A 10202-nucleotide genomic window follows, 5' to 3' on the forward strand; every position below is an offset into this window, starting at 1 on the left:
TAATATATATATTTATAGTATATTTTAATATTTTATAATATAAAATATATTGTTATATTTAAATATAAATATTTAAATATATATATTATATATATTATAATATATTATAAAATATAAAATCAAAAAGTAGCCAAGTAATCAAAAAAATTTATTTTTTTTTTATATATAAATTTTTTTTATATAAATTTATTAGAACAACTTTTCCAATATATTTCGTTAAATAAATTAAATAATTCAATTTCTCTATAATTAAATAGTTTTAATATTAATTTTTTATTTATATTACTTATTTTGAAAATTTGTATACGTAACTTTTTAGATTCTGCAAGGCGTTACATTTACAATCTGCCATCTATCTATTTACCGGATCGAAGAATTATTGGATATCCATTGAACTATTTTGATGTAGCGAAATATCAATCAAGAAATAGAAATTCTATTGAATCGGTATTATCTTTGGATTAATGGATGTTTCTCAAATTTATAAAAAAATTTTTAATTTCGCGCCATGTTGTGTGCGCACGCATCACAACTCTGAAGATAATGCGGAATAAAAAAATTTTAATGTACAACGATATACAATAACGAATCCTCATTAAATATTTTATGATAGTTCTTGACTACAAAAGTAAAAATCTTTAATTTGTTTTAAAAATATGTAATACTTACTTATGCAAATGTAGAAATTAAGTCCACCAATGAAATATTTCCGTGAATTTTTCATGGTACACATTGATTGAAGATGTTCATGCAAAGTTGAAATAATTTACTGGAAAAAAAGAAATAAAATTATTTCTGATGGTCATATTCTTAAATAACGATTCCTACAAACATCTCCTTACATATATGTATAATATCAAATTTACATTATATCGTAATACGTACACATTAGAATATCAAAGAAGAATATATTTCTTTTTCTCACATTGTTACACAATTTGTTTACACGATTGTTAAAAACACATAAGATAAATGTACATTTCACTTTACTTTTTAAATTTTACTTAAAAGTTCGACACTCTTTCGTTCAACACTGCTTCCTCAAAACTAACTGTTATTTTCGATAGTATTGCTTTTTCAATTTTAAATAAATATCGATTATTATAGTTATATCGATTATGTATCGTTATCGTTGATCGCATCACAATTCAATTCAATTACTAATTGAGTCAGTGACAGATTTGACTACATTGTTATAAAAAAATAGTTGATATTAAAAAATTAAAAAATATATAATAATAATAAAATTATTGTCAATAAAATAAAAAATATAATAAATACGATCAATATATTAAAAAATATTATTCAAAGTAATGAAAATAAGTTATGAATTAAGGTTATGAATGTTTTAAATTACTTATATTTTCTCATTTTTGAATAATAATGTTTAAATAAAAATACAAACATAAAAAATGACAAAAATTGTTGAATTATGTCCTAATAAAAATTTGATAAATTTAAAATTTGAAAAATACCAGTTTTGTAGCGATGAAATTTCGATAGATACTGAAATATGTTTAAAAACAGGTAAGCATTATTAAAAAAATAAATTTTTATCTCAACAAATAATTATCATTTATTAAAATAAAATGCAATTACAAAGGCAATTATGTTTTTAGATGTATATAGGTTAGAATTAACAACAAATCGAGATTCCTTCTTAGAAACTCGATTATTCGCATTTCATAATCATTTATTCAAAAATCCATATGATACATCATCCTGGTACATAGATGAAAATGGAATTGTATGGCGATTTAAAAAGGATGGTAATTTAGAACAAATATATGAAATTAATAATTTAAATAAAAATGTGCAAAATCGTTTGTATAATCCATCAATTGGATTTACTAATAATAATATTATTGTAATTTCTGATGGTGGAGATTGTTTGAAATTATTAATAGCAAATGCCCAAGAAAATATTAAATCTTTCACATTAAATAATGCGGAACCTGGAGTAATATTAGATATAAGATATATAGATACCACAAATACTATTATGATTGCTATGTGTGATATTAGAAGTACAGGTGAAAAAAAATTTTCAAGGCTCTTATTATTAACATATGCTTGGAAAAATGCAGGAAATATAGATCAATTCTTTGAACTTATAAATAAAGAAACTTTAAAAGTAAATGGTGCTATTGAATATGTATATATAGAAAACTCTGGTAAATATTTACATTCCATTTGTCAAGATTATATAACATTTGATTCCCCAAAGATAAAAAAATCTACTGATAATGAAAAAGATACAAAGAAAACTGAGAAATTAAAAATTCCAAGGTATTATTGGTCTCAAGATGAGGATTCAATAACAGTTTGGCTTAAAATAGATAATCAATATCGAGATAAAATTAAAGTAAATGTAACATCACTAGAACTATCAGTAATAGTAAATAATAATATACTAATAGAAGGACAATGTCAATACAGATTAGATGAAGATTTAACGACATGGAAATATGAACAAGATACATTTAAACTTGAATTATATAAACATGAAAATGGTTTAATGTGGAATGAATTAATTAAAGGTGATACTGGTGGAGAATGTTTACCTAATGAAACTTTGGCTACTGAAATTCATTCTAAGTATATTACTTAAAATAATAAGAATTTCATTAAATTATTTTTGTATTTTAATATTTATTATTTCATATGTAGGTTAGCACATTTGTGTACAAATCAAATTGATAATAAACAAGGACAACCTTGTCTAGGATTTAATGCTGAACAACTTGAGGAATGTGATCTTGAAGGAAAAGATAATCTTTTATTGAGAGTTGATCTTATTGAACAAACAAATACTCATTTAGCTATGCTTGGAACAAGCAATCATGTATTGTATACATATAAAACGAAAAATGGACAAGCAATTTGTCTAAGACATAATAACGATGGTTTCTTATGGATTACTGATCAAGTAAATGATAATAAATGGAATATCAAACATTATTATACTTTTCCTGGTTTTGGTTATGTTGAAGCAAGTAAAAGTAATAAAAAATTTTGTGTTTCTCCTACTGGTAAATATTTAAAGTTTTAATCTAATTAATATTAGATTTGGACATTATTTAAATAAAATATTTGATAAATAATTATTTTAATAATTATACAATTAATAATAACGCAATTCTTTTGAAATTTCTTTTTCTTTGAATTATTTCATTATTTCATTATTTAACTATAAAATTTTATATTTTTTTTATTTTAAAATTATATAAAATTATCTCTTAAAGTTAAAATACAAGTTTTCCTTATACATATATATTTATTTATTTATTTATTTATTTACTATTTGAAGGAAATTGAAATCAAAATATTATTATATTTCATAATTTTTTATTCTATTTGAAATATAATTTGTCCAAATCTGACAAATTATAAATTATTTTATTTACAATATTTTACATAATAAATTCTAAAATTATTTTTAGATGGTTCATATGTAGCTATTCTTGAGCACACAAGATATATATTTCTTTATAAAAGGCCTGAATTAAATGTTCAAATTGGAAAACAATGGATTATAGATTTAGATAGTGAAACCTATCCTATTATGGGAGCAGTTGCTACAAATAAATATTTAATTATCCTTACTAAAAACAAATTATATCGATTAAATATTTGTTTTTAAGATTAATTACACTCAATTATCGTCGCATACAAATATTTTGTATGAATATAATTACAACTATTTATAATTTAATATAATTATAATTACAATATAATTACATTAATTAATTATTACATCTATTAATTACTATTGTACAATAATATATATTATTTGCAAACATAAAGAATTTTTTTTCAATTGTAAAAATAGATATTAATTAACAATTTCTCTAATTAAAAATTCATAAATTTATGAAAAAAACATTTTTTTAATAGCTATAATCTGTCACAAAATTTTTTTACATTTTCAGTTAAAAGAAACATCTTGTATATATACATTTATATATTTATTATTATACATACATTGTTTATGTAAAAATTGAGCCATATAAAAACTGAATTGATCAACTACATCAAAATTAATGATTTTTCAAAATTATACTAAAATTAAAAAACTTTCAAAAAACAAGTTGATCAATTTAGTATTCGAATGGTACAATTAATAATACCATATTGAGAGTTTCTATTATCAATTTTATGTTTGTTTTACTAATAACTTAAACCATTTTGTAAAGTTATATTGCATTTATCTTTGATAAATTTCGCAAATATATTCATGGTAAGTGACTTATCACTAGGCCAATACCAAATAACGCGATTTTTGAATGATTCAATGAAATTCGCTTCTGCCGAACGCGGTCTATTTTTATCAAATAAATTCTCATTAGTTTTATAATTAAAAACATAAGTCGTACGATGTGTTTTGCTAACATATCGATTCCATGGATTAACAGTACTTCTTAAAAATATTATACTATTTGGTATAAAATATAATTTATCATCACAATTTTGATCATAATGTAAAGATGTTTCCGGGAGTTCGTATACCAAAGCAGGACAATTATTTTTCATTCTACGCTCTTTTATTTGTAATTTTTCACATATATCTGAATTTACCGGGAATAATTCTTTAGCTCGTACTCGAGCATAATTACTTCCCTCTGGTTTCCACAAAGCTTCACAAAATTTCTTTGTAAGTTCATGCCTATAAAAAATAGAAAAAAATTAATTTTACATATTAATAATAATTTTTAAAAAAAATTTTTATTTTGATTTTTATAAAATTCCATTTTTTTACCTTTCTCTTAAATATTTTTGACTAACATCTTCTCCTCCTAAGATGAATGCATCTATGATATGTAATGCAAGTACTTTTTGTTGATGTCTAAATTCTCTTTTCATTTCATGTACAACTTCTGCATATACAAGTGTATTTGATGGTAATTCTATATTAATATCACTAACTTCTACCCAACCATATTTCAAATAACGATAAACATTACTTCTTCCCATACTCATATAAAATGTAGCATTTTTTCTTTCATCATCAGGTTGTAATTTAGTACTACATGGCATGCAAAACCAATCATATGGTGAATTTAATAAATTGTTAATGTTATCTACTTTTAATGTAGTTGCGAAATTAGAAAGAAATGTGGAATCTTTAACAAGAATATTTAATTTATCTTTTGGTTTCATATGTTTTGGGATTGTTCTACTTTCATCAGGAAGTTTCCAATATGCTAAACATTCTTTACGCATATCAGCTTGTTTTGTTTCAACAAGAGTATTATCTTCACAAAATGCAGCAATTTTGCATAGACCTATTATTTGTTTCTTTCCTAAATACTCATTAGAAGTGCGTAAATATTGCAAAAAATGTTTTTCTTTTTCTAATTCATCAAATGACACTAATTGTATAACATCATTATTTTCATCATTATCTAATAGCAAATGATTAATTTTATTAAAATATTGTGTAACAATTTCTGTCCCAGGCCGTTTACTTTTACATATTAAATAACGTTCTGAATTTGCTGGTCTAGAAGAGTTTGGTTTAAAAATACAAATTTCGTCAAAACATCGATACATTAAATAGATTAAACCAGCACTAAAGGGTGTAAATATGTCAAATAATTTCGTAACAAAATGACCTTTCTCTCTTACTATCATTAATGCCACTAAACATTGACAAAGATACAATTGTTTTGAAAGAATTTCTTGTAGGTTTTCTTTTCCCTCAACAGAGAAACCACCATCAGACATCATAAAATGTACTCCTTTATTATGAGTGTATTTCATTATAAGTTCTCTAAATGTTCTTTGATTTTCAGAATCAAAGACATCACCATTATCTTTTGGTCCATAATATGGATGAAATGTTTCAGGAGAACCAGCATAAAAATCAGCTAATTTAAAGTCATTTTCATTTTTCAATGTAAAACCAAATCCTTTAGCATGCCATTTTGTTCTCCAAAGAACATATTCACTGAAACCACCTGGTCCAGCACATACATCTGCAAAATATAACAACTCATTTTTTCCCAAATGTTTCCTATCAGTAAACATAAAATTACATGCTCTATCTATATTAGCCATTTTAACAGCAGCACGATTTAAGAAAAATGCACCACGAATTGTTTCGTAAGGATTAGAACGTGTTCTTGCGCGACGAAATTCAACATCGTCTAAATTATCAAATACTGTTTTCGAATTAATTATATTTCTAACTATATCTTCATGACAAAAATGAGTTTCATCATCTATAGTCATTTTCTTAGGTCCTATTTGTAACCAAAAATGCATTTCTTCTTTTGTAGGTAAATTTTTATTTGGATTTTTTATCCACTCCATATCTTCTTTACATTTTATTTCTTCTTCTGCAGGATCCCATTTAAGACTTGAAGCTTCAAGTCCAGGAATATTATGACCAAGACCTCTACGTCCATGTTGTTTAGAAGCTTCAACTGGTTCTAAACGACCTTGCTTATTTTTTCCAAGACCATATCCTTCCTTATATCCCATTTTTTTCATCATACGTTTAACTTTGTCAGTATTAAGATTTTTGGATTCTTGTTTATTTAATTCTTCATTTACATTAAAATTATTTTTATCACTAATATCATCTTCAATCTTATTTTTTACTTTATGAATTTTTTGTCGCTTACTATAATGATAAGAATCTTCATATATATTTTTCTCTATTCTAATATCTTCTTCATCATTACTTGATGGATCATTTATAGAAATATTATTAATGTTTTGACTACTACCTTCATCACCTGAATCTTCATGTATCTTTTGTTTCTTATTATAATGATAAGCATCTTCATTTTTTCTTTTTTTTCTTGTTCTTATTTTATCATCACAATCTGAGGAATCATTTATACAAACATTTATACCTGTATTATTATATTCATTAGATGAATAATAATCCTCATTGCAGTCGCTGTCATTCAAATCTGAAGTTTCATCTGATAAAGTAGTATAAATAAAATGATTTGTCTTTTTTTTATGTTTTTCATTAGTAGAGTAATCACTAAAAAATGATGAATCTGTTCTTTTTTCTTCAATACTTTCATCATGATCTGTATTAATAAAACTTTCATTCTCATAATCACTTTCATCTGAATCTAAAATGTTAATATAATTTAATTCACATATTTAAATAAAAATATTTCTATTATATCATTATAAAATGTTAATAAATGTATTTATTAAAAAAATATTACTTACTGCTCCTCATATTTGTTTCAATTATCGTAACTTTTTAATTCACTAATATTTCTATTTTGATTTATAAAATTTTAATAATTAAAAATAAGAAAATTATATTTTTTTCAAAGAATATATATATATATATATATTCTCTTTCTATTTACATTATAAATATTTAAAAATACTATTGTTATTATAGGTTATGTTTCTCACCACAATCACAATACACAGCACCACATCTATTAAGACATACAAATACTCGTCCGATCAAGTCTCAGAACGGACTGACAGAAGAATTCAATATGAACATCGGAATTAGGAATTTAAAATGGTGAAAACAGCTCCCTCTATTTTCAATGCGTATTTAATTGTGTATTGCTAGTAATCTGGTAAGAGTCCGAGTCGTCAAATCCCAAATTCGATATTATGGATTACGCAAAAAGCAATTAGTTCAGATTTTATAAAAAAATGAAAATAATTACTTTTTGATGAAAAATATAATTAATCTATTATATTTTTATTTTATATAATTTCTTTTAATAATTAATAATTTTGAAATTATAAATTGTTATAAGAAAATAACATATAACAATAAAATAAGTATCAAAATTATGCAACTTTAATTTTAAATGCATTAAAATTACTTAAAATATTTAGAAATAAAGTGAACAATTTAGAAAAAAAATGTTTTTAGAATGTATTTTGTATGTTTCATAATTTCTGAAATCCCAAAATTATAATTTAGGATACAAATTTCGAAAACAATAGAAAATGGATGTATGGTCCCGTTATTATGACAAGTAAACATGGAAAAGCAAGTATAAGGAATCTTGTTACTTTCATAAATTAATATCATAATATTACAATGTTATTTATGATTTTATAATAAAATATATTTGTAATAGAAAGAAAAGAATAACGGAACAGATTTTAAATGTACTTAATCTTTTACAGCATATATGATGAATTTTCGCGAAATTAAAAAATTTTTTTATAATTCTTTATATATTAGTTTTTCTTCAATTGCAAACGATTGTTATTGTTTTTAAAATAGTTTGTATATTTACTTATGTAGTAAAAAATGATATTTACTTATTATAATAAAAAATTTTACGATTTTTTGATTATTTGATATCATATAGATATGATCATTTTTGATTATTTGATATTTGATATTTATGAAAAAATTTATAACATTATAATATTCTAAATTAGCTTATGTTGCTAATAGAATTATATATAATATTAATATATACAATACATATTACAATATAAGAACATTTAAGTAAAATAAAATGAAATATTATAAAGAAACAAACAATGTATTATTGCAGTATTTATTCTTATATTCTACCATAATACTGTGTAACATACAAGAAATGCACTTTAATGAAACCTACAGAAGAGAATTTGAATACAGAAATATTATTTAACATTATTTACGCCTTTTTTTAAATTGTTCGCCTTGCGCGCTGCATATAAATAATTTGTGTATGCTCTTTTTCTTCTTTCTACACCGGAAAAACAATAAATTCTGTTTGAACAGAAGCGACTCATACAATAATTAACTCTAAGGTACTTTTTAACAAACGTCACTTGTTTTCTATCACTCACTGAAAATTGCATTAAAATATTCACATCCCATATAAACTATTGATATACTTTCCGCTTTTGAAAATCGTGTCATGGTCAAAGAAAAAAAAATAAGCCATTTTCGCGTTACCTCTCTTTGGTCGTAAAAATTAATAATTCTGCAGTAAAACGGCTTACATGATTAGACAACAATAGATATTTTCTGCATTTACTTAATTATTTCAAAGACGGAGAACAACACAGAAAGCAAAACGATGACAAAGTATTCACATAATCTTGTTTCTAGTTGTACTGTTAATACTGGTCTTTCGTTTTCCTAAAATATTCGTTTTGAAATAACATTTTCATGTAGAGTCTAAACATTATTCAATACAAAAACACTAGAGATCTTGATTTTTCTTTTTTCTTGCGTCAGGATTTTAAAAATTAATATTTGAATAATTGAAAATATTTTTTTGTTAAGTACAACAATGTTTGAAGAATATTCCAATATTGTTATACCATAAAAAAGATATTTGTTTCAATATATTTTTATACCCTCATCAAGGGTCATAATTAACGACAGAATAATTTCGACTAGATTACTTGTCATCTTAACACATTCACTGCCAAGTTCATTGCGATAAGTGTACACTGTCGTTATTCTCTTTAAATGTACTTTTTTACAGTTTAGTACAGTGATAAATTATCAAAATAAGGTAGCAGTGAATCTGTTAATAATGTGATAAGCGATCACTTTTTTTATTCACCAAGAATATTCTATCTACTAAAACAATGCTGTCTAAATTAAAGCTATAAAACTTAAAAATTAGGTTTTTTTCTATTTTTCTTTTGTTATAGCACAGGCTTTAACATGATTAAATAACAACTACATATTAACATGCGTAACTACTCTTTCCATTAGAATCTTCTAGCTTCTTTGTCTATTAATAACAATGTTAAAGAAGCGCTAAATAGATCATCAATTTTGATGGACAGCATTGTCCTAATAGAATATCCCATTTTTTTTAGAATTATGTCTGTATATATTTATATATATATATGCAAACATACATTATATACATATATATATTTATATAAAGAACTGATAAATGTCATTTTTATACATAAAATTGACGCAAATATATATTCTTGCATGCCTCTTTTGCATATTCTTATACTCAACAAGAATGCAATACAGTTATATGCCGTTCTTCTGTGCTGCAGTTCGAACAATTCTAGCAAACGCTTGTCTCAATTTACTCGAGGACGACCAAGGAGCGGTTTTTTTCTTTTTATCGTTTCGAATCTAAGAGTGTTCGCAATTTTGCATACACATCTTGATGAAAGTTGGCCGAGCTCTTTCATATTGTAAGGCGCGATGAATCAATAAAGCCGTAATTACAGAATACCTATTTGTATTTTTTTTTTTTTTTTTTTTTTTTTTTTTT

General features: G+C 23.7%; 3 protein-coding genes across 14 annotated transcripts in view; 2 read left to right on the plus strand and 1 right to left on the minus strand.

The window, feature by feature from the left end:
• The window catches only part of LOC102675270 (contactin-associated protein-like 2), a 22176-nt gene extending 21361 nt beyond the window's left edge, over positions 1-815 (plus strand). For all 12 annotated transcript variants that reach the window (XR_421740.2, XR_421739.2, XR_421738.2 and 9 more), the window contains one exon: positions 320-815. Coding sequence is in view for 9 of the 12 variants with exons in the window: in XM_006615258.2 (XP_006615321.1) it covers positions 320-465 (146 nt within the window). In the remaining 3 variants the exon portion in view is untranslated. The remainder of the gene's footprint in view (positions 1-319) is intronic.
• A 335-nt stretch (positions 816-1150) lies between these two features.
• Positions 1151-3806, plus strand: LOC102676601 (nudC domain-containing protein 1). Its single transcript, XM_006615267.2, has 4 exons — positions 1151-1527; positions 1620-2598; positions 2671-3032; positions 3444-3806. Exons 1-4 carry the CDS (start codon positions 1413-1415, stop codon positions 3641-3643), a joined length of 1656 nt encoding a protein of 551 aa, XP_006615330.1. The 5' UTR covers positions 1151-1412; the 3' UTR covers positions 3644-3806.
• Positions 3807-3951: 145 nt separating this feature from the next.
• Positions 3952-7604, minus strand: LOC102676729 (cap-specific mRNA (nucleoside-2'-O-)-methyltransferase 1). The gene is made up of 3 exons (XM_006615268.2): positions 7198-7604; positions 4760-7094; positions 3952-4666 (listed from the first exon to the last, which is right to left on the minus strand). The coding sequence occupies exons 1-3, from the start codon at positions 7205-7207 to the stop codon at positions 4171-4173; spliced, it is 2841 nt and encodes a 946-aa protein (XP_006615331.1). The 5' UTR covers positions 7208-7604; the 3' UTR covers positions 3952-4170.
• Positions 7605-10202: the final 2598 nt, after the last annotated feature.

Source organism: Apis dorsata, unplaced genomic scaffold, assembly GCF_000469605.1.
Source record: "Apis dorsata unplaced genomic scaffold, Apis dorsata 1.3 scaffold_220, whole genome shotgun sequence".
NCBI lineage: Eukaryota > Metazoa > Arthropoda > Insecta > Hymenoptera > Apidae > Apis > Apis dorsata.

Bases quoted from the DNA above. Each gene is read 5' to 3' on its own strand.
- LOC102676601 (XM_006615267.2), top strand. From the start codon at position 1,413: ATGACAAAAATTGTTGAATTATGTCCTAATAAAAATTTGATAAATTTA. The intron at 1,528-1,619 runs GTAAGCATTATT...TTATGTTTTTAG, and splicing joins TGAAATATGTTTAAAAACAG to ATGTATATAGGTTAGAATTA. The intron at 3,033-3,443 runs GTAAATATTTAA...AATTATTTTTAG, and splicing joins ATTTTGTGTTTCTCCTACTG to ATGGTTCATATGTAGCTATT.
- LOC102676729 (XM_006615268.2), bottom strand. The intron at 4,667-4,759 runs GTAAAAAAATGG...TATTTTTTATAG, and splicing joins CAAAAATATTTAAGAGAAAG to GCATGAACTTACAAAGAAAT.